Below are 25,246 nucleotides of genomic sequence, written 5' to 3'. Positions count from 1 at the left end.
GGGGCTATTTATATTTGAATATTGGTCTCCAGCCTTTAGTAATGATGATTTCGTATAACCAATTGATCTATGCATGTATTTTCATGTACAATATTACACTCAATATGATAAGATACGCCTGTTTTGTTCCTGCCGACATTTCTTAGTAATTATTGCACATGGTGTTAAATGGTGATCGTGAGTTTCATTACCGGAAACGAACAATATACCGGACGGAACTTCAAAAGCTAATGAATTCACAATTTCCTTATGATTTAAAATTCGTAAGATTTTCCGAAAATAACAAGAAAAAATCTGTTCACTAATGTTAAATTCCATACTAATCGACGCGTGTGATGCGATATGCATAATATCGCATTTAAAATAATTAATTAAGCGCGACTTGGACGGATGGACAAAACAACAAGTAGTTTAAGTTTTAATCATTTTTTGTTAACGTTTTCGTGCACCGTATCGACAACTTCATCGGTTTATACGAACATTAATAATCTATAGCGACATTTGATTTCCGTTCAGTGGACTATCGATTTTTTATTCGATCAGCAATCGAGTAGCGAGCGAGTGAAGGAATGTTATCTTAACGCGTGGTAAATGCCTTTACCGAGGGATTCTGATATATTATAAGATAGTAATTTTTCTTTAAACCATGACTGGGCTTTCAATTTCTACAGTGTACATACCATTAACTCGCCATTGTTTATCTTCTAGTATTTTTTCCAAACTGGAGCCAAATAACACACGTCCGAAATAAATGGGTATCTTTGGAGGAGACCGTTACCCAATGTGAAAAATAATATCATATACATATAATAAAATCTATGTAAAGTAATTTAAACTGAAATAGAATAAGATAAAATATTATAAGAGAATATTATTAGTAATAGAGACTAAGTTAAGTAAGGAAATAGAGAATCATAGAATTATATGTTTTATTTTATTTACTTATTATACATATATAAAAAATTACTAAGGGCATGCGCTTGCGCATAAACTATACTTTTACCAATTAACAAGATGTTTATTCTTTCATACGACCCCTATTTTGTCTCCCTTAAGGGTGGAATCATAAAGAATTCACATCATTCTTTAACAGTGGATGATTTCAGCACAACTTTTTTTTTCCAAACTACATATTATATAAAAAACATTTTCGACATTTATTAAAACCTTTTAGTTATAAATTCAATTTGGCATTCTAGGTAGCAAAGTGGAGTTGCAAAGAATAAAAGTAAATAAAAAATGTGTCTGGTCATTTAAATAACAGTGAGAAAGAACTACATTAAGTTATAAAATCTTTTGTTTAATAGTCTGTAATTGGTCAGATAACATAATTTTTATAGTCATTGTCTCGACCGCCGACTATATTCACTACTACGAAAACTCGAAAGCGTTCTAATGATTAAGGGTTTATTCATAATACATTTATTTACAATAAAATTAGTTAAAGAAACATCGCGATAGTTCTATTGACTACCATAACTATTATAGAAATGGGTCCGATATATTGATTTTTTTAGGTATTATTTATCGGATATTATAAAATTATTAGTAATTATTCTAATTGATAAATATTAATAATATTTCTGCTGAGAAAAATTATGTTTAATTTGGCATATCCGTATGATGGTAGTAATATCACATTCATAGCATAAGTACGTATATAATATTAGCACAAGATAATAATAATATATTTATTTAACAAAAATACATGTTTTCTACATGTCGCTAGTCCCCACTATCGGGACATATATAAGTTGTGAATGACAAGATACACCTATATATGTAATGGTATCAAACGGTAAATTTTCTTTATAGAACAAAAAAAATTATAAGTATCGCAATAGAGCGAGGAAATGCTGCCAGCGTTAAAGGTACAATGCCACAGGGACCATTTTTTCTCTATTATCTAAATAAAAGATAGGTCTTTATAGTACTTCAAACAACATCTGTTAGTATGAACATAAGTAAGCTTTGCATTAAACACTAATATTTCCTATTAAGCAAGCTTTCACCAGTACTATTCACGAATCGAATTCGAATTTAAGAACATACCAATAGTAACGCTTCTCTAAGGTTTTAATAAATAAATCTCGAAGCTGCTGTTTTTTAACTTTTTAATAATAACGCTATAATTATCTGCGTTGGCATCGAAAACAAACCACAATTTGTGGTCAGCCTTAATGGTTTATGGGTCAATTATAGGCGTCATAATAATAATGTTGAGGTCTTTAGGCTAGTAATACACTTGCCGTGATATTCATTAGTTGTTATAGCCATTTTAAATTAGGTGGTCTGGATGATTCATTTGAATTGTTTGCGGATGCGAATATAAAGCTATCTAACATAACATACCTTCATTATGTTGGTTATCGTGAAATTAAATATATTAATTAAACATTAATATATTTAATGTATTTGCAAAGTGGGGAACTTAAGAGTCTTAAGTTCCCCACTTAAGACTCTCGTAGGAACATGCCTGAACTAAACTACGCGAAATAATAATTATTGAAGCCGTTTTAGGCTCGGTTTTTTATAAAAAAGTATTGGTTAAGTTTTTTTTTAATATTACTATTAAAAATTATAAATTATTAATAATTAAAAATTGTGTTCTCAACAGAATCCACTTCACTATAACTACCTCCTACAAAATCCATTTAGAATCACAATTACATATTAAACAGGGAAGATTGACATGATGACAAAACGTACAAATGGCGCGGCAAAACCTTATCCATGTCATAGACCTCAGTTTACCGCGCATGCGCTGCCCTCATGAACCAATTTCTAAATATAAATGATTGTAAATTTTACATATTTAAAAAAAATATACTATACAAATAATACACACATTATTAGTAGATTATACATAAGGTCTAGTTACTGGATTATAATATCGTATTTTACATTACTAAAATTTAGAAGAATTCTAGGAAATTATATAATTTTAACAATAATTATCTATAAATATTATTTCAAATTATTTTTATTACATTATACAAGTAATTGTTAGTGTGTCGGCAAAATGGCAGGACCAAAATTTTAAATAGCGCCATCTAGATATACCGTAGACAACTTTAAGAATCTGTGCAACAAAACGGCAAAAGCAACAGCACAGTGATAACATCTCTTATGGAAAGAACAAATTTACGATAGATGGCGCTATAGCAAATGTATAGTTTAATATTGTATTAAACTTTCTTAAACAATTTATTACAATAAAATTAGAATAATTGCATGTTACGTCAAAAAATGTTAAAAGTAAAATGTTTTAGTTACAAACGGTGTTTTAGTGCGCTTAAACGATCGATTCCGATTATTCATTTTCTAAATAACTTATCTCATATATCACAGACTGTTAAAGATCTTACAACAATAGATTCCTTCACGTATGGTTCGTTCTATACCTTATAATTTATGGTATTTTGTTAATTCGCGACTTTAGGCCTATGTTACGTGTTATAAAGAGTCATTTGTTTAATAGTTATTTACACCTAAAAGTCTCTATCTCTTCAACGCACGTATCACATTTAACGGCACAGCAGTCCACCATCTTACATTTACATTTAGTGCTCACGAATTTCTTAGCTACGCTATACCCTCGCCCACAGCACAAGGTGGCACAATTGTGTCTGTCTTTACAGACCCTACCCTTTGTACTAACACAGAGATTTGGAGTCTTTTGCAAATACACTAAGTTCTTTCTTTCCTTCTGCATCTTTCTTCTAACCTTTGGCGTGATAGCGCGTTTAGTTGTGAAATTAACAAACTTCTTTTTAACGGCGTGATGGTAATGCTTCTTCAGCAAACCCATAGCTGAGTTAAATGGACCGAGTCTCCTCCAGCACGTCTTCGTTGTGCACGAACCAGAGAACCCGTGGCACTTGCAGACTTCCTTCAATTGCTCCCCTATAGAATCCATACCGATATTAACATCCTGCTTGAGGATTTCTCCAATTTGATCGGTCCCAGCGTGTTTCATGTCAAAAAAGTTTTTAGTTAACCGTTTTCCGTATTTAAAATCGTCGCCACAGTCATTTGTTTCCCAGGAGGAGTTTTTGGAACGTCCCAAACAGGAGCAGCGGGCTAGTTCTCCTGAAGCACATCCTCTGGATATACCATGAGTCATAGAAGCTGACATTAAAGCGTATACAAATGCAGTTTCCCTATAAATCTTCTTGAAAATACTCTTTCTCGGCTTATTGAAGTATAGGGAGCAATTCCATCGATCGAATTGAAATGTGTCGTTGCAAGCTTTGATTGCTTGATTCTTGGCTCTTTCGATAATTTTTGGCAAGCTAGGTTCTTTCTTACACATTTTCGCCTGTTTCATGGATGAAACGAAAACTTTGCATGTACCAGGATATATTGTTTCAGTTCTGTCCATGAATAGGGCTTCAATTGTTTTCTGCAAGATCGGCTTTGTTCTGAAATATTAATTTGAAGTTTATGTTGCAAAGTTAAATTTCGAGTAAACAAAACCCGACAAGTTCTCGTACTTAAGTGCTAGTTAAATTAGGATTTAGTAATCCCTTGAGAAAATGCCAGATGACGATGATTTTTTATATAGGTAGATAAAGTAGCAAACAATAAAAAATTGGGGTTGATCATAGACGGGTGAAAATTAGGGATTGTATGTATTTTTGTACGGTGTATCATAAAAAAAAACAAAAAATAAATCCAAAAAAATAAATTTAGGAGTGGACCCACCCTTAACATTTAGGGGTTTGAAAGATAGATAATAGCCGATTATCAGACTTACTGATTATGCATAAAAATTTAATAAGAATTTAGTTTCGGAGAAGTATGGGAACGAACATGAGAATTTTATATATTAGAGATATTAAAACTTTTAATGAAAATCTACGAGTCAAACTAAGGCTATAAATATAAAATTTAGTTGTAAGTAGGGAAAATCACACTCACCCTTCAACATTCCGTAAGGCAAAACCAGATACCGTGCAATACACCAACACAGTAATAACACTAGATGTTAACATGATTGCCAATCATGATTATACTTTAAATGATACCGTTCTTGTAAGCGATTAGTAATGAACTCATAGCAAGACAAAGGTGTAACCGACTTATGGGGTGGGCACCTCCAAAAAAGGCTTTGTAAACTTCGAAATCATTAAGTACATACATTAGTTAAGTATAACGGATAACGATGTAATACTTAAATATCACCTTTCCTGTTATATAATAGGTACATTTATTTATATGAAAAAGTAATGAATTATGAATGAAATTGTAGTGCTTGTTTCACAGATTGGGATTAGTATGTATTACATAGTAGTGGCACATGGGAAATTCCTGGTAGTTCAACTTAGACTCAAAACCTATTTTTATACAAAAACTTTTCAATTTGAGTAATTTTTTGACCTGCAATAGGCAATTTTCTTATCAATTACGATCTCTCTGGACGTCGCTTCGCGTTTTATCATAAAGAGTATTATTAATGTATACAAACAAATATAACATTTTTGATGATTACGTAACCCTGTGTGAGCTTTTAATTTGTCTTCATTCCTAAAGAACAGAAGATTTTAATCGTCGGATTTTATTAACCAGCGCTCTTCTCTATAGACAAGAAAAGAAAGAGATAAAAGAAAATAAGAAATCGAACTTGAAATAACACGCAACGTGATTCAATCAATACCATAATTTTCTATAAACGTATTAAATTCAGAAGCCGGAGAACTGAACAAGAATCAAGGTTTCCTTTTTGCCGATCGCTTAATACAATTGTCGAGCGACATCCCTGAATTAAGTTTTTACAAGTAGATATCTTATTGAATATTAGTTTTCATGTTAAATATTTTACATTTACATTCATTTTATAAATGTTAAATATTAATTTATTATTTTAACAATAATACATATAGGTACGATGAATTATTTTCATTGCAATATTCTTTATCTTAACCTTATGTAGGTTAAGAATATTAAAGTAGTATTAAGTAATAAAAAGATTTTTTTTTTATTTGGTCCCTGTAGTGTACACCTACCTTTAATGATGGCATTTTCGCACTGTATTGCCATACGTATTGAGCGAGGAAAGCACCAGCTCTGGGATCACCGCTACTATCCACTAGATGCCAAATTCAATCTTCAATTAGTGCCTGTGCATTTGTTTTGAGAAAGTAAAATAATATTTATATTACTAAGAATAAATAACCTAAAATGCATTTACAAAAATAAATATCCAATTGGTTGAAATCAAATAATTTTGTACAGAAGGTAGATTCTTTATAACATTTTTCCATTTTGATTAAATATTTCGTATAAGAAAAAATATCTAACAGGGTAACCGTACTCATATTCGAACTTATCGATCCCTACTTCTAGCCCCGATGATTATTAATGAAGCAGTATAATTTCACTCAGATTGTAAGATCTCAACTTCAAAGGACATTCAAGTTCTTAACTTAATATTAAATGTCTAGCCAATTGAAACGTTTATAGTTACTAATTTGATGGCGTAATACTTTCTGCGTTTTAGTCTTTTATTATGTATATTAGATGAGTGGCGCGTGTTTTCCGAAAGACATGCTTTTTAACCTCGGTTGTGCACTTGTATTGTATAAATGCGCAATTAACTCTTATCCGTACGGTGAAGTGAAACTTCCAGAATCAAGCATGTTTTAAGCTAAATAATCAACGACATGTTAGCCTCGAAAAGCTGATCAGCAACTTGTCTATAAAAAATATTAAACAAATGCGCCATTGTTTGTAAGCTCATATGTCGGACAGTGTCCTCACGTTGTCATGGCTAAATTATATTGCCCAGTCGGCCAAGCAAGCACACTTTAGGAAATTAAAGTTAGTATACGGTTACCTAAAATTGTATTGCCAGTAATTCTTTTGGTAGTTATTTTTATCCAACCGTTGGGCACGTGGACTCCGCCGGTCAGTTATCGATCCGCGCTATTTTAACCGCTCCACAGATTAACACCATGAATCTGATATTTGGATTCATGTGATGTAATAAAATTGCCATTAATCAAGGGAAAAATTACACTCTATACCTGATCTACATATAATATACCTATAAATATTCTATTGCGTGTTGTTACCACGAGAATGTCAGTGCGTTTGTATTTCACCTACTGCTGATAGAGGACAAATCTTAGTTTTTTTTTTTTAATATAATTAACTATTAATTACTGAAGATGTCATGTGGAACATGGTGTAATGGTTGCAGCTCCTTACAAACATTGTCTAAAAGAAAGAACTTGGCGATTAAAAAGAGAGGCGGAGAGTTTATTACCAGTTCTTCTCGTCCGTTCTACGCCCTTGATTTTAAAACTGGAAGTTAATAAAATACATGTTACATTTAATATATATTTCCTTAATGACGTATAAAAGTGTACATTGTGTTAACTAAATGAATAAATGATTTTGACTTTTGACTCTATACCTATACTATATATGTATGTACCTATCCCATACCTAGCCAAGTAACCAAATAGACTCTGATTTTCCGGTAATCAGTTCGAGTACTCAGGGTTTACGCATTGTGCTATCAACTAAGCTGCGGTTCATTAAAATGTAGCCTAAGTAAGGTTTTGAAGAACTCAAAGGAATATAATTTATTTACTGTCATGACACCTTAATTACGCGAAAATAGATCTATTTTGACAGAATTTATTTTGTTAAAAAAATACGGGTCGAGTATCCAGGGAACTTATACGTATGTTCATAAAGTATTTAAATAATATGAAAAGGATCGATTAGATTATTCGATTACTTTAAAATGTATGGGTATTCACATGCATTCATTTGTGACAAATAAAATATCACACATCCATTACCTTCATACTTCTATGTTGCATGTAAATATTGAAATTGCAAATGTGTCCAATGATGACTCTCAGACTGACATGTTTATTTTGTTTCAATAAAACAAATCCTTCGTTACAAGCGCCATCGTCAATAGATCCAATTACAATTTATTTTTTTCACAAAGCTGTATGCTATGGCTTTAACAAAGATTGCGCGCCAATTATTATCTTGTAGATAGTCCACAGACTATGAACGAAGATGAAACAAAAAAGTGTATGCCACAGAAGATAAGATACTCCGTAGTCTTTGAACTTTGGACTTTGAATAAAACACTTAAATTTTATATGACTTTACTTTTAGTATTTTAAAATATCTATTAAGTTTTTTCATTATTATGTGTTAGGTTGTGAGGATATATTTTCTAAGTTTGACATATTTTGAAAAAAGTGTTTGGCCTTTTAAAAATTATTTATTTTATATTATTTGTTAGTTTTCCCAGCAACCAAAAGAAAGTTCAATCATATCCAATAGATAATAAACTTACAACCAACTGTCAAACGGAAATGACAAAGTTACACCGATGAGGGTTGCCTTCCTACGTAAAAGACATAAATAAATTGATTTATTATATTATACATATATATTAATATAACATTTGAATTTTCAATATTTTTAAATAAGAAATAAAATCGAAGCAGAACTTACTTAGATATACATTTGTTCACAGATTCAATGTTAATATGTCAAACTCAACATTATTCTAATAAGAAAATAAAATAGTACAGATACACCGCAATAAATTTTTTTTAATTGTGTTAGTACGAAATATGCTCGACTCAACAAGGAATGTAAGTCCTATTGAAATGAAAGCGGTCACGTGACATACAAATTCGTTTGGCGTTAGTGGGTCATGCCTGTCGAAAAGTGATTTTGTCTCAAGCCCCATTCCCCAGTACATTTATAAGTAAAATTAAAAGGTCAATGTTTTGACATGTGACATCCTTGATTTGCGGTCGTTCAACCTGGGCGGTGTGCCAACTAGGTTATGTTTAGGCGGATAATGTTATTCAGCATGCAAATATCGTCTGCCTGTCTGCAAAGCCCACTTCATAAGCCTGTAAGTACGTTGCGGTGACTATATTTTTTGGGAAATATAAACACTAGGCGTTTTTATAAAGACGTTGAGTAACCGCCAGAAGTTCCAGTATCTATTTTAATTGAATATTTCACCGAGAGTTAAACTGCGTAAAACTAAGTTTGTACGTAAAGGGATCTCAATTGGGATTTGAGAATGCTAAGCCTGTGATCTATTTATAAGAGGACATTATTTTAATTAACTGGGGGATTTCGAGTAAAGTTTTTCGTATACCTTGTGCGATTATTCTCAAGCTAGTTATGTTACTAACATAGTAAGCTAACGTAACTTTTTCGCTAACGCTCATTTATTTTCTAATCAACAAAACTGTTTCATGAAAATTGGACTGAGTAACAAAAACAAAATTCACGGTATACTTCCGTAAAAATGCAACATTATGCAGTTGCTCGTGAGATTAGAGTCGGAAAGTTTTAATGAATCTATTGCGCTTTACTTTATTGTACATTATGCTTCAATAAATCAGTAAACCAGTGCAGTGTTGGCCTATTGGCTACAGCGTGCGACTCTCAACCCTGAGGTCGTAGGTTCGATCCCCGGCTGCGCACCAATGGACTTTCTTTCTATGTGCGCATTTGACACACGCTCGAACGGTGAGGGAAAACAGAAAGTCGACGGCGTGCGTCTGGTACTAGAAGGCTGATCACTACTTGCTTATTAGATTAACAAATGATCATGAAACAGATACAGAAATCTGAGGCCCAGCCCTAAAAAAGGTTGTAGCGCCATTGATTTATTTTTAAATGAGTTAACCACCAAATAATATCTTAAAAACTGATGCCCGCGCTTCCAGAGCCAACCTTGGAATCGTGCGGTGCAACATCCTTTTCAGATAACACACAGCTTGGAGTTGGTAGAGTTCGATATACCCGTTCAAAAATCTTCATACCCTTAATAAATGCTTGATTTCATACATTGATATAAGAATCAGAACAGTAAAATTTATTTGGAAAACACAATTCTCGCGTTTCTCAAAACTAGGATTTGTGTATCTAAATCCTATTTTTGTTTACTCCCTTCAAAGAGATCTTTTATCACATTTGTAATGGATTTGAAAAACGTTTTTATATGAAAGACTAGCAAAGGCAAAGGAAAACCCGACTTATTTTTATATAGTAAAATCTACTATATAAAAATAAGTCGGGTTTTCCTTCCTGACGCTATAACTCCAGAACGCACGAACCGATTTACACGGTTTTGCATTCGTTGGAAAGGTCTCGGGCTCTGTGAGGTTTATAGTAAGTCAACAGAAAAGCGGGATCACCAAACGAAATGTTACATAAAACGAAGCCATCTGGTGGCGAAACGGAGTTCGCCGAGTTTGCTAGTCTTTCATATAAAAACGTTTTTCAAATTCATTACAAATGTGATAAAAGACCTCTGTGAGCGAATTTCTTTGAATCAGGATCGAAACTTTAATCAATCAATGTAAAGAATTGGAGTCCCGTTTTATTTATGAATTTCATAAAAATACAAAAATTTATTAGACGGTGTAACACAGATTCGTCACAATTTTTCGATCAACCGTGTAATAATAATAATTAAGCCCGTATATTACCAATCAAATCAAAACAAATTATAAATGTAGAATATACAGTTTAGTTTTGTTATATACATATTTTTAGCGTGGACATTCATTACAATAATATTATAATACTTTTTTATAAAATACGCTGCAGAGGTGAGAAACACAAAACAATACCTAATCGAAACTAAGTCGCCAAATTTAAATCATACAGTTTACGGACAAACACTCAATTCCGTATAGTGTCTTCACCACGTGTAATCAAAATGCACTCCGAGAGTCTGGACCAGATCTGGTCGATATAAAACCTGGCTAGACACTAGACAGGCAACGCCCTCGAGATACGTACGGATAACCACCCGTTGCAAGTTATTACATTAGTTGCAAATAGATACTTAACATTTATTGTCAAGTTTTAAGTTCAAGTTTTGATTGCGATAAATTAATTATCTATTAATAGGTACCAGGTGGACTTTTTAACCTTTTTAATCACACGACAATTATGATGATAATTAAAATACACTTATAATATAACTTTTTAATTTATAATATAATAAAACTTAATTTTATGACCCTTTTGACATGTTACCTATATATAGGATATGGCTTTTATTGAGTCGAGACAGCTGTTCAAATTATAATGATAATGAATAGTTATATTAATTACCCTGCTTTTATAAAAGAATATTTTCCAAAGGTTTTATGTAAATAATAATATAAATTAAGTTATTATATGACAAATTATTATACTACGCGGCTTTATTCTCGTTTTTTTCATCTAATGACATCCACGGCCTATTATAAAAATTATATAAAAATTCATTAAAGTTATAAAATCAGTCAACAAGATTTACGTCATTAGTACGCTTTTGATATAAAATTCCAGCTACGACCAAAAATTAGTATTTACTTCTTACCGCTTGTAATTTAGTTGTATTTAAATATAATATGTTCTATATCGATAGATAAAGAGTATTATATATACTAAAATAGTTACTTTACCACATTAGCAGCCACTAATACTAATCATACTAAAACAAAACACGTTCGCGAACAAAGAATTTAACGAACTTTCCTTCACGTACCATTTGATTGAAACTTTTAGACGTGTCGATGTTTATCTTACCTTTCAAACGAGTAGGCGTGGAGCTTTACTTGTCGTTCGAATTTACGTGAAGTCCCAGAATAAATAATTTTGCCTATAAACAGGGGAAGTTTTACAGTGTTATCTACACTGGTATACGAAATTTCATTAATGTATTATTTATAAATTATTATTAAATGTAAATTCCGAATTATCGTAAACAAAAAAATGTCTAACTAATAGATTTGTCTTGCAGTTTCATTACATATCGAAATTTATGTAACCCTGATATAGCAGAATTATTTATTTATTTTTAATAATATGAAAAAAAAAATAAACTTGCCATAATATACGTTAAAAAGACACATATCCAATAATACATAGTGCAAAAAAAACGTAAAAACTCAAATCTGCATTTTGAACAGCAATGCTTTCTGTCGCAAAACTACTAAAAAGCTCATCCAATGACTCTCGGTCTAACGGAGCGTAAAACTACCTTTAGATAGAGGTAGAAACTAGCCCCTATGCGAATAAATTGTCAAGATATATGCATATTAGCGGTCAATATTCAAACGTTTTTAATGTTCTTAAGACGACCTAATAGAATGTTCTGCCTTTATATTTGAATGAATACTAAACGAAAACATAGGCGACAAACTTATATTCAATTTAATGATATAATCTATACTTTTTTTTAATAATTAGAGCAATTATAATGACAAAACATAGATACAGAATATTTAAATCTTTTAATAGTATTAGATCGATTTTTATAAAATCTCTTAAAATGGACGTACAATTTCCTAGTTCATTTATGATCATTTAGTAAATTGTTTTCAGGAAATAAAGTATTTAAAATATAACACTGATTTAATGGGCTAAAAATAGAAATCATGAAAACAGTTAACAGCGAAATAATCATGTACTTACAATTATTTCCTCTGGAACCCTCTCGTCGAATATGCCAGTGCATTCAACCGAGCTGGGACATTTCATATAGGGAAGTATTTAATATTTAGATAGGGATGTCTTTGCGATTACTTTTACGGTAAAGCTATTTTAATTAATATTTGTGAATATTAACAAATAGTAATATCTATATTTATGGTTAACAAGGACAATATGCAGACTTTTTTTAGTCTAGAAATGGCGAGAATAAGAAGTAAGTAAAAATCTATTGAGTCAGCGATAAATGTATCGCATTTTAAATTTGGAACGTAGATATTGTTTTATCCGTATAATACCCTATAGAGATTCGTTCATTCAAACCAAACATGTATAGCACCTCCATAAAGAGCGCATGCGCGGCACATCACAAACAACCCTCGGTTAAATCGAGACAAATCTCTGCCGTGAGACGACGTCTTCTTCAAAAATCCTTGTAGTTCCTTGTATTCTGTATGAAAGACACTATATTAATTGTTGAGAACTAATCTGTATGGTTTTGTAAGTGTTCGGTGATATAAAAAGTGAAAATGCACTGTTATATCTAGTATGTGATGCGAGATGAATCTGTGAGGTGATTGAAGCGGTGAGTAATTTAAATTTATGATTATTATACGCTTTTTTGGTTTCATTCTTTGTTAACAATATTATGGTTTATATTATAAGTATACTAAGTTCACATGCAACACATTATGCATACAGTAATAACCAAAATGGACCATTCTTTGTTTCTTTAATGAATCAATCAAAAAAGAGGGTTACCCTATTTAGAGAATTCTACACTAGACTAGACGAGTGATTTGAATGCATAATCAAATCACTCGTCTAGTCTAGTGTAGAAGATACGAAAACGATGCTTTATATTCGGTTTTCTACATGACATGATGTACTCCTACAAATATTCATAATAAAGTTATATGTTTATTTCCAATGCACAAATATATAGTATTTACAATATTCTTCACCTACACCTAATAATAATAATGAAAAATTGATAAATAGATGCTTAAAACAAATTTAAAAAGTTTGGTCCCTGTGGCAGAGTATCTTTAATGCAGCATTTCCTCGCTGTATTGCGATACTTAGTCTTTGAGAGAGGATAGCACCAGTTCTGGGGTCAACGGTACTATCTACCAGACGCCAACTTAAATCTTTAATGAGCACCTGTGCACTTGAACCCCACGGCCCGAGTCTCTACTCCAAAGGGAACAAAATCATATTTGTAAAATACTGTTATATTTGAGCCGTTTATTATTTTCCGCCTGCTCTGCGGCCGCGCTTGTCCGAACGGAGTTAATGTGTCCACACAAGTAGCCTCCCATAGCAAAGCCCGTCCCATCCTCCATGTCATCAAAAACAACCCATCTTCCATTGTCTTTAGCGATGCCTGTTGGCACCAAAATGGAACATTAACAGAGGCAGGAGAGCGGCGTATGAAGTCTTTGAGCGCGGCGTTGCGAGAAAGTGGACCTGCACACTTTTGGCAATGAATGCCATGGTGTCCAAGACTACCTACCTCAAAGCCACATAGGCACTTCTGGAGTACACATGTAATAATATTCATTATTATTTATAATGAGACTCAAATTTCTAACATCATCAAAATATTAAAGAAAAGACAATGTAATTCTCTTTTTCTTAGTAATACCGTATTATTACTATGATTTATTAAAGCCCTTGCACACTAGGACAATTTGACAGATTTTATTGACTTATATCTTTAGTTACTTAGTAATTAGGAATTTACTTATTGAATTACATAAAAAATAATGAAGGTTATCAGAATGACCTGCTATGTACTTTGGTTTTGATTTGCAATACATATTATATGTATGAACTTATGAACAAGCATACACAGGTATGTTTGTTCATAAGTTCTTAGAAACCAAAAGTAATTTTGAAGATCTGATATATGGGTAATCCATTTCTGTATAATAGCCTATTAAGTAATGTTAACATGTATTTGAAGTCAGTTTCATTTTTATATATTTTGGTTATAATTCATATGTATTTCATTATATATTAATAAGTATGAGTATGCGTCTTTCATATTAAATGTTGCTATACCGGTATCATTATTACGAACAATACGTAAAATAAAATAGATAACGTAATGAAATAATACTCAATGCTCAAGTGTTCCATAATATATCATTGAATTATCATTTATTTAACTTAAGCAGCTCCGTAGGCGTATTAGGATCTAAACCAGTGATTCCCAAAGTGGTCTATATCGACCCCTAGGGGTCTATGACAACCTGCAAGGGGTCTACGTCAGCGAAAAAAAAATTTGGGGTCCATGAAAGAAAATGGGGGTCCACGGTAGTGGATCTCAACAAATACACTGATTGTACCTATTTACTTACATCATACTATCTTATAATATCAAAACATATATACCTACATTATTTATATATAGTTTTAATTTAAATTCAATTAAAAAATGTTTAGATTAACATGTGTTTTTACTTAAAGTTTTTAACACTAAACTTCACTACAGTTAGTAATTTACAGGAAATCAATATCAGGTAAGTAGGGGGTCTACCCAACACGGAAAAACATGGCAAGGGGTCTACGACACAAAAAGGTTTGGGGAACTCTGATCTAAACGGAAGCATGAACAAAGATTGTTTGAATAGAATTCGTGTACAAGCCATGTACAAATTGTATTGGATATTGGTTCATTCGAGCTGTCAAAACTGTCGTTTTTGTAACGAATTTGCGACAAGCAATTTGAAAGAAAAAAGTTCGAACTGTAAATTGGTGGATCGGGGTCATGAATTGACATATTCTTCAGAATTAATTATGGGTAAATTTGCCTCTCTTATTTATTATGTTTTATTTATTTATTAAATTTTTTTAGTTTTTTTTTTGTTTTATTTATTCATGATATTCTAGATATATCATTTCCTGTCGTATTTGTAGTCAATATTTAGACAATTGTCTTTAAATACATGATATTCATACAATTGTTAACCGAATCTATATATAATATAATACAAGAAATCAAACGAAATTTTGGTTCCCTACGAGTGACAGAAACAAAATTGAATTATCTTTCCAAAATATTCACTTTATATGTAAATCTCCTTTGTGTATAGCATTGGTAAAACTTCCAATGTTTTCTTATTTATAAATACACAATCAATATTCTGAAATCGTTTTAAAGTTGTGCATTATCCATGTACATTTTAAAAAACTTAATTATTAAATTAAATTTTAGTAATTTGGTAGTAGCTAGATCAATAAAGATCTAAAATTGTCAGATTTGCCTCCACCTTTGAGGATGACTTTGAAATGACTTTAATAAAATTTTAATCTCAAGTTACTTATTTATTTGTACGAAATTGTTGCTACTAGAACAGAATAGAAGTACATTTAAATGTTAGCACATTGGTCTAGTAACTATGTGACCGGAAGTTTCAATAATATCTTGTGACCCGTAGTTCGTGTGAACTTTAATCAAATTATTGAGAGAAATAAACAACTATGTCATATCCCTAACTATATCTGTTACAAAATATTTTAATAGTTATAAATAGTGTTACCCAATTCTCTTGGAATTTAATCAGTCACTTGCGGAAAATCCTCTTTAAGTATTCATACCGACTACTACCAACACGCAACTCGCAAAGTTCTTACAATACACAATGTAGAATAAATGTTATTTATTCTTCTTTTTAATGTTTTTCCTAAAAAGAAAATGAATTATGCCAACGTCAAGTGTTAGCCAACCCTTATTCTTTCCGACAAAGATCCGTCAAATTATTAGTTCCGACCATTTTACTGAATAACAGATTTATCTTTGTTCATCACAATTTCACAGGAAGATATAAATGAGTTAATGTTTGATTTTTTCTTGATTTCGTTTCGTTTCGTTTGAAACACGTTTGATTAAACAGGTGATTTCATCATCTGCTTAAGACGAATTTATGTAAAAATTTTAAAACATTTATACTATTTAAAAGTACAATAAAAGTATCTTTAAGTATTTTAAACGTGAGCATAATAATCTTTAATTATATGAGAAAATTTTGACTACTAATGCTCCGGAGGGGCTTAGTTAAGTTGCCCCGCCCAGTTTAAGCTAAGAAGAATCTTTGAATTGAATCCATCCAATTTTTATTAATTTATAAAAACATCTTTCAATGGGATATTTATTATATAGCCAGTATTAAAAGATTTTATTTTTATATATATATATTATAACAACTATTTAAATATTATAAGGTTATTTTTTTTTAATGAAGCCGTTTCTGATACTTTTTAGTTTCATGGCATTAAGTATAGAGATATGTATATGTCACCGTAAAATTGTAAAAACCGTTAGATTGTAATCTATCTCGCGAGATTGTAAACTGTCGAAAGATTGTCAACTCAACATACTGCTTGCAATTTAACGTATTATTATTCGGTAGTTATATGAAATTGTTGGGAAGTAAAATTAATCTGTAATTGACCAAAGAAGTTTGAATGATAACTAAGTTAGTGTAGTACAATCTACCGAATACCGATAACCGATAACCGATAGATTACAATCTAACGGTTTTTACAATTTTACGTTAACATATATAAGATATCGTCACATTGAGTATTAGCACATTGTTAATCGGCACGTGAATTGAGATGAAAACCAATGAAGCGTTACCGTACGATCACATAGTTCAACGTTTAGCCTTGAATCGAAAGAAGCCAGAGGAATACAGAAGCCATTTGTGCCATATTGAAACCAAGCGTGTTACAAAACACCTTTTATATTACGCACTATGACAATAACTCTCTACGGTATCATAAAAGTTTCTATTTCATAAAGTAAGGCGAGGACATGAACTAATGTAATAAAATTATGAATATATACGTGAAATTTTGATACTACATTATCTAATTCCACGCTCCTTTAGGGGCTCCGATTTCTACACCTGCTCCATTGATTGTTTTTTTTTATAGGAAAGCAGGTTATCAGCGTTCAATGCTTGATACACGTAGCCGTCGGACTTTGGGTCTAATTAATGCCGGTTTTCTGATGTTTCTGATAATCCTAAATGACCGATTACCGACCGACCGATGAATACCTATGAAACAGCCTATAAGCTATATTTTTATGATTAGAAAAATCATTGATATTGGATACATTTTAAAAGATTTACTAAACAAATGTGATCTATTCTGTGATCTATACAGTTTATTTATATTAGTCGTACACGGACATGCTTTCTTTGAAAGACGCGAAAGTACAATTATAATTTCAAAATGAAAAGTTAAAATCTTAAATTAACGGAATAAATAATATTGTTTTTAGACTGAGTATTTATTAGGTAGTATTTAAAAGGATCTTGTTTCAGAAGTAAGGCGAGAATTTTTCGCATTTAATCATATGCCTAACGAATATCATCCATCTGTGGTATAGTGTTGAGTAAACTCCGTATCACAAACTACTTTAAAGATAGTCGGCGCTTTTTCTAGCCTATTTCCGTTCTTGTGAAACGTTGTTGATTGGTGTTGACTGAATTGAATAAATTACGTCGTTGGTAGCACAAATAGAGCTGATTGAGAGCGTCTTAAAGGATTATAAATGGAATTTTTTCTGGAAAATTGTTTAGAAAACGAATACTTGAATTAGTGCGAATATGTCTCTCGATATATGTATTCAATTCTGAGATATGTCAACAGATTTAGATTTTGACATCCAATACGTTTTGAATTATCACCCTATATATATATATTATATATCAAAACTTACTTACGCTAATATCACACATTAAAAAATGTAATAATTATAAGAGTTCCAATCTTGTGATTGCTTGCCGTCCACTCTTTTGTTCTCGGTGCTACCCCATTTATTGTTAGAACTATATTTAGTTATTCAATTTAGGCATGTCAAAATGCAAATCTCATCTAAAGATTGCATAATTACCAGGTAGTTTACCTCATTGTTAAAAATTGTTTGTTATTGTTAAAACCTTTCGTATAACTTTAGTTTTATAAATTTTATAAGTTTTAAAAAAAGCAAAATAGCTGTAAAAACGTGTCTAGTTGTAAGCTTGTTACATTCCAGGAAATAATGTACACTGGATATGTAGCACTATAAATTTTTGTGAAACAAAATAAAGAATTTTTGAAATTGAAATTGAATTGAATCTTGTAAACAAGGTTTTTTTTTAAATCCCGTATAAACCTATTTTTTTTCATCATTCAAGCACTTTGATTACGTGATTCGAATTGTACGAATTTAAAGTCTACGCTCCGTAGCAACAGCGGGTTACGAGAGTGTCTATTTCCGTTCGAATTTCCTTAGTAACAATAATTACTGTTTCTCCTAAATGTTTGCGAATATTTTGATATTTAATGATATTGACATATTTTTCTGTATTCGCTTTGTTCTGGAACAATCAATGCCTGTTTTCCTATGTACCATTTCTAAATTTAAAAGAAAATAACCTGTATTCAAGTTTTTGATGTCGAGATTTATTTAAGACAATTTCTTATTGAAGTTATACTTCTTTTGGCGCGTTAGGGAAAAATGATGAGAGTCAATTTTTACGATGCGCGCGCACATCGTCACAAAAACACCCTGAAGTTAGCTATAGTCAACATTTTAGTTTTTTGTGATATTTAAATAAACTTTATTAACCTATAGAATGCGTTATAATAAAACTTTCAATGTATTTAATACCTTTTTTCTATTGTTAGTGTCGATTTTTCTACAAATGTAGAATTAGGCGAAAGAATTATTTTTTGGAAAGAGTTTTATCTTGTTACGCCATAGAAGTATAACTTCTAACGCGTGTACTTATATAAGTAGGTACACACGTTTTTTTATTAATTTATATCTTTTAAGCTAGAAACTATTCCGTCATTTCACATGCCTAAACATAGTCAAATTTTTACACAATTTTATTGGTAACTCACTGTTTCACCTAGTTTATTATTTAAAGGAACGAAGAGGGCGAACCTCGCTACTTTTACATTTTAGGGAGGTTTCCTCGTGAATCTAGATTTAGTTAACCATATTATGTGCTAATGCGGCGATAACATTAATTAAACCTATAGAAAAATATTGTAATATAATTGGACGCAAGAGAATGCGATGGCGAAATATAGTGAGGAGGCTAAGGCCCACAAGGGACCGTATAGCCATTGATGATGATGATGATGATAAAAAAATATTATGTAAAACTCAAGAGATGAATTTTATAATAACCTTTTAGCACGTTCGATGTCATCAGGTCTGACATTTAACAACATTGTGCTGGGACTGAATTGCTGTCAATAAAGTTAAAAGCCTTTGTATCGTCTGAAATGTGGCGCAGCTGTGATCAACTTCCTGTATTGTTCACTTGTGTACAAGTAGTTAACTGAAGTAGATTAGCCGGATATGATTCTTATGTATTTAAAATCATAATTACACTGTTAATAACAAAACTATGTAAATCTATCTTTATTCATAAATAGTATTACAATATTCATTACCTACATAGTAATAATAACAATTAAAAATTGATAAATAGAAAATTAAAACAAATTTAAAAAGTTTGGTCTCTGTGTACCTTTAATACTGGCAGCATTTCCTCACTGTATTGCGATACTTCTTCATTGAGCGAGGAAAGCACCAGCTTTGGGTTCACTGGTACTATATACCATGCGCCAACTTAAATCTTTAATTAGCGCCTGTGCACTTGAACCCCAATTTCTAAACTGTATAGTTTTAAGGTTGTTAATAAAAATTAATATATGTATTATTTAGGAAGTAAAAAAGGTTTGATGTCCAAGACTAGACTATACTGGTTTGCACAAAGTTTATGTTTGATCTTATTTTTGACAGCTTGTTGAACCAAAATATCTAAATATTTTCTGCGAGTTGTTCAATGTACGAACAGATCAATAATAATTAATTAATAAGCATGTTACTAAAAATGTATATATTACTGTTATTAATTTAAAATAAATTACATTGAATTTATATTCACAATCTAAACGAAATTTATTCGCAAACAAATTATTCTCAGGCGTTAGGAGATTATTAATTAAATTAAAAATAAAGTGTCGGCCCCGGCCTCCACGTGAACAGAAATTATAAAGTTTATTAAAATTCTTCGAGCGTTTTGTGGATAAAAGTAACACTTTGAAAGTACTCAAACGAAAATTATTTTTCAAATTAACTTAACCTCATAAAACGATGTTAATTTTTTTGGTATTACCAATATCTCTAATTAATTAATTAAAATTTACATACACGTTTCTAATGAAACTAGAACCACGATGGGTTTAAATTAGACATAATATGTATAGTAACAATCTTCAATGTAAGAATCATATGACCATGCTGTAGGGCTCACCAAACGTCGCGGCAATTTAAAAGTGTAAAAAAGTAAAAAAGTCAAAGTCAAAAGTCAAAAATCATTTATTCATGTAGATAACACAATGTACACTTATGAGCGTCAAAAAATAAATATACATTAAATGCTTCTAATTTTACTTACTATAACATTTACTGCCAGTTCTCAAATCAAGGGTGTAGAACGGAAGAGAAAAACCGGCAAACTCGTGGAGAGGTTTATTGCCAGTTCTTCTCTTTTTAATCGCCAAGTTTTTTGTTTGACACAACGTTTGTAAGGAGTTACAACCATTACACCAGGTTCCACGTGACATCTTAAGTAATAAATAATAATAAAATAAATTAAAAACAAAAATTTGTCCTCTATCAGCAGGAGGCATGGTGAAATAGAAGCACATATTTACATTCTCGTGGGAACAACACGAAAATACATAGTTGAAACAACTAACACCACCGCATACACGAATTCAAGTACGACCAGTCACCACAAGTAGCACCCGTTCACGAGTATAACGCGTGGCCAGCCATGAATCAGCCAAAAATCCAGACAACATTAATTCTTATGTTATTCAAGTCAAATGAGTTTTGATTCTTAAGTCAGTTTCTTAAGTTTATAACTGGGGCTTCAATACCTGGTCGGGGTGAAAGTTAAATTATAAATGTTGACGTTTATTAGCCAAGTGGTTAATCTTCACATGCAGGACACAGTCTAATTTCTATGAGGGCTACTATACGAATGTTGTGAGGTCGCCGATATACGCAAGTAAATCTATGATAATTAAAAAATAGTTTGGTTATGTTTTTATAAAGTAATAAAAACAATTGATTTGCAAGTATAAGATTAGCTTAATAATCGCTTTTAAGACTAACGAAGGCTTTGATAACCCTTTGTTATTAATTGGATCCTTTCCCGCTAATTGAGCCGACGCTGATACAGTATTAAAAATTTCTAAAAGCGTTATAAGAATAGATTATCCTTAATTTTAAATAGAAATAAAAAAAGCTTTAGTTTTTACGGTCATTTAATATACAAGGAAATTTGTAAACATCGAAGTGGCTGCGTTTAATGGGTTAATTATCGTGTCCTCCATTAATCTTCTATTATATATTCATTGATTTCAAAAAGACCGGCAATGCACTTGCGAGCCCTCTGGAAATGTAAGTGTCTATGGGCGGTATCACTATCAGATGAGCCTCCTGCCCATTAGCTCCCTGTTATATATAAAAAATATGTCCCCATAATTTTATGTAACCGTTGTTAATATATGTGTTAATATTTATACGTTACCGCGCTGTTTACTTTCACGACAGCCACGAACTTTTATAACTTTATTCATTACACCACAGATTATACACGCCGCGCTGCTCTTGTAAATTTAATGAAATTGGCATATTGATTTTCTGTTAATGAAACGTTTAAAACTATCAAGGTTTGAATGAACCAGAGTTTGTGTGACATGATTATTCAATTTTATAAATGTAGATAATTTCAGTCTAAATTAGACAGTTTTAAAGAAGTCTGTAAAACAAATGACGCAAGACACGTATGATGTCGCTTGTCCGCGTTTTGGACTAAAAATTCTATTGACCAATCACAATCAAACGAAACGCCCCATCGTTTTGTCTTTGGCTTTACATTCTCACCCCTGAGTAGTTGATTCACTGGGTATAGCGGCTCTGTGGTTGATTAATACCCATTCAAGTGTGTCTGGATTTCTTCTTAAATTAAATGAACAACATTTTTATAATTAAAAAATATTATGATTTGACAAGTTTGGTGCATGGACAAAAATTTGTCCATGCACCAAACTTTGTACAATGCACCATGGTTAATGGTTGGTGTACGCAGTTTCCGCACTTAGACTCACATTCGGTCCGTTGCGTGTAAAGTCCTGGCTAACTATACCAGCGTAGCTCCTTCCAGAAGTCTCCTGAGCACTTCGCTTTACGGAGCGAGGAATTCTATCCATAGGTTAGCCACTGCCACGCATTCCAGAACTACGTAGGTGGCTGATTCCTTTGCGCTGAAACCATACGACAGTTTTTCATTATTCTATGTAAACATGATATACTTATAATAAAGATATAGATAATAGATATATACTTATATCTTGTAGCTCCAAAACTCTTACGAACTAGATTCTAATTAATTTTCAATAATAGAAGTAATTTCTTGTTTCAGATAACACAGCTACAAAGAAGTCGAAAAAAGGTACATTAGAATATTTTTAGATTTAAATTAATTTGAGCCACGCATGAAATGAAAAACTTTGTTGATTGTATAAAAACTTTTAATTACTAAAGCTTTAAGTTGTAAGTTTTGACTTCGTTTACATATCCTGTATATTATATAAGTATATGAATTGGTTTTTTAGGTTTTGTGGTTTTTTATATAATTATAATAAAACTTTATTCATGACAGAGCTTATGACAAAATTGATCTAACGCTAGTAATAGTTTTTAGACCCTTAGAGTCATTCCAAAATATGTAGTAAAATCCAAATCAGTCAGCATAATTTTTAATGCATTTGTGAGTTTATATCTGGATGGAAAAAGACCACGACCCTCTAAAGATAAGAAATAACAGGAAGACAAATGACGATCTATATATAGCAACTATAAATTGCCGATCACTAGGAACCATGGAAAAATTACAAGAACTCAAACGAAAAGATGGGAAGACGACTTCAACAAAATAGCTGGTCCGGTATGGACTCGTTTAGCAAAAGACAGGAATACGTGGAAATCTTTAGAGGAGGCCTTTGTCGACAGACAAGCTGTTCCAGACAAACATCCAGTTGCCGAACATACAATGATTAAACCAATTTTATTTAGTAAGAACTTCGAAAGTAATTTAAATTTAATTTAGTAGAAAAGTATTTAGAAAGTAATTATGTTAGGCATGTATTAATTAATGAGTATTATTGTAAGATAGAAACAGCAATAAAGGCTATTTTATTTTATTATTTTATTTATTATCTGGATGGACTATCTCTGAGTCGAAAGATCGGGAGATTTCATTATAAAGGGGCCCCTTCGACCTTAAATGCATAGACAGCGTTGGCCAACCACAGTCCTCCGTTTTGGCGTCTGGAATAAAAAACGTCTGTTCTTAGATGTCTCCGGATTTATTAATCCACGGAGTTTGTGATATCTTAAACATATCGCTAAGCTAAGTATAGCTTTCTTACTGAATAGATTTTTATTGCTAGGTGGGGTATGACTGTGGGATATCTAAATAGTCTGCGATAGGCTACTTGAAGAATTGCTCTTTGTGCAAGTTCAATTAATCTAGATTCACCTGTTTCTCTTCATGCAAGTAGACAGTATGTTAGAATGGACTGACTAAATGCTAAGTGAATTATGCTGATAATTTTGTCTTCAGTTTCAGTCGATTAAAGATTGAATTATACATTAGCTTTCTGATCCTAGAACACTTAGTAGTTTCCATGTATTCGACACATGGACATCCGTGGATGTTGGTTATGACAGTTTCATGACTGGTTGGAGGTCAATTAGACATTGGGTTGGACCCGTCTGTTATGCTAAACCCATAAATTTGGTATTTGTGTTTGTTAAAGATTGTTTTGTAGCCAATTGGAAACGCAATATGTACCTTTCTCTGCTAAGACGAAAACTGAAATATAATAGATGTATCATCGGAAAAGGAGTAAACGGAGTTTTCCGTTGTCTAGTGGCAGATTGCACAGAACGTTAATATATATTAAAAAGAGGGTAGGTGTCGCGCTGTATTATGGTACTCGTTATGGTAACTAACGGCTAAAGTGCCTATCTTTAAGGTTATTGTTTGGTTGTTTTCATGTGAGGTGAAGCATTAAGCTGCAGGTGCTTACAAATCATTTTGTAAAAATACCTTAGCGATTTAAAGAGAGAAATAGAATGACAGAGAGTTCTTTCTTTTGGGTTGTTCTAGTCTTTGGATTTGAGAACTGGTAGTGAATGTAAATTTCAAAGTATTAATTTTTTGACTGACCTTCACAAGTGTACATTAAGTTACCTACTTAATGTACATGTACATAATATTTTGATTTTTAAATAAACAGGGTACTGAACCGTTTTAAAACTTATTCGCAGCCCTCTTAGTGGTTTTCTACATCTAAACTTTTTTCTGGCTATGATATGTTGTGTTAAAAAACCAAGTTCAAAGCTAAAATTAGATATACATACAAGTTTGATTTTCTTTGTAAAGAAGTTGAATTTTCTATTTAGACTACGCCTGATTCATTTAAAATGATACTGTGTAAAAGTATATAGCAATAACAACTACATATATCACTGTTACTATACTCTAGCCCACACCATATTAATTTGATAAATAAAACAGTGATATATCATAATTGAAGCATGGGAACCCGGTCATTCTATTATCCTACAAAAAGGAAGCAGTTAATAAGGGCC

General features: G+C 31.7%; 2 protein-coding genes across 9 annotated transcripts in view; one reads left to right on the top strand and one right to left on the bottom strand.

The window, feature by feature from the left end:
- Positions 1-3,392: 3,392 nt before the first annotated feature.
- Positions 3,393-5,020, bottom strand: LOC125051218 (protein Wnt-4). Its single transcript, XM_047651427.1, has 2 exons — positions 4,924-5,020; positions 3,393-4,424 (listed from the first exon to the last, which is right to left on the bottom strand). Exons 1-2 carry the CDS (start codon positions 4,995-4,997, stop codon positions 3,482-3,484), a joined length of 1,017 nt encoding a protein of 338 aa, XP_047507383.1. The 5' UTR covers positions 4,998-5,020; the 3' UTR covers positions 3,393-3,481.
- A 7,848-nt stretch (positions 5,021-12,868) lies between these two features.
- LOC125051049 (sodium bicarbonate cotransporter 3) overlaps positions 12,869-25,246 on the top strand; it is a 37,396-nt gene continuing 25,018 nt past the window's right edge. For 7 of the 8 annotated variants that reach the window (XM_047651176.1, XM_047651174.1, XM_047651177.1 and 4 more), the window contains exons 1-2: positions 12,869-13,078; positions 23,010-23,036. The gene's annotated coding sequence lies outside the window, so the exon portion shown is untranslated. Of the gene's footprint in view, positions 13,079-23,009; positions 23,040-25,246 lie in introns of all 8 variants that reach the window. The other variant, XM_047651175.1, reaches the window with a different exon arrangement.

This window comes from Pieris napi, chromosome 7, assembly GCF_905475465.1.
Source record: "Pieris napi chromosome 7, ilPieNapi1.2, whole genome shotgun sequence".
Classification (NCBI taxonomy): domain Eukaryota; kingdom Metazoa; phylum Arthropoda; class Insecta; order Lepidoptera; family Pieridae; genus Pieris; species Pieris napi.
Note: the sequence above shows the minus strand (reverse complement) of the source record. Positions and strands in the feature narration are given on the sequence as shown.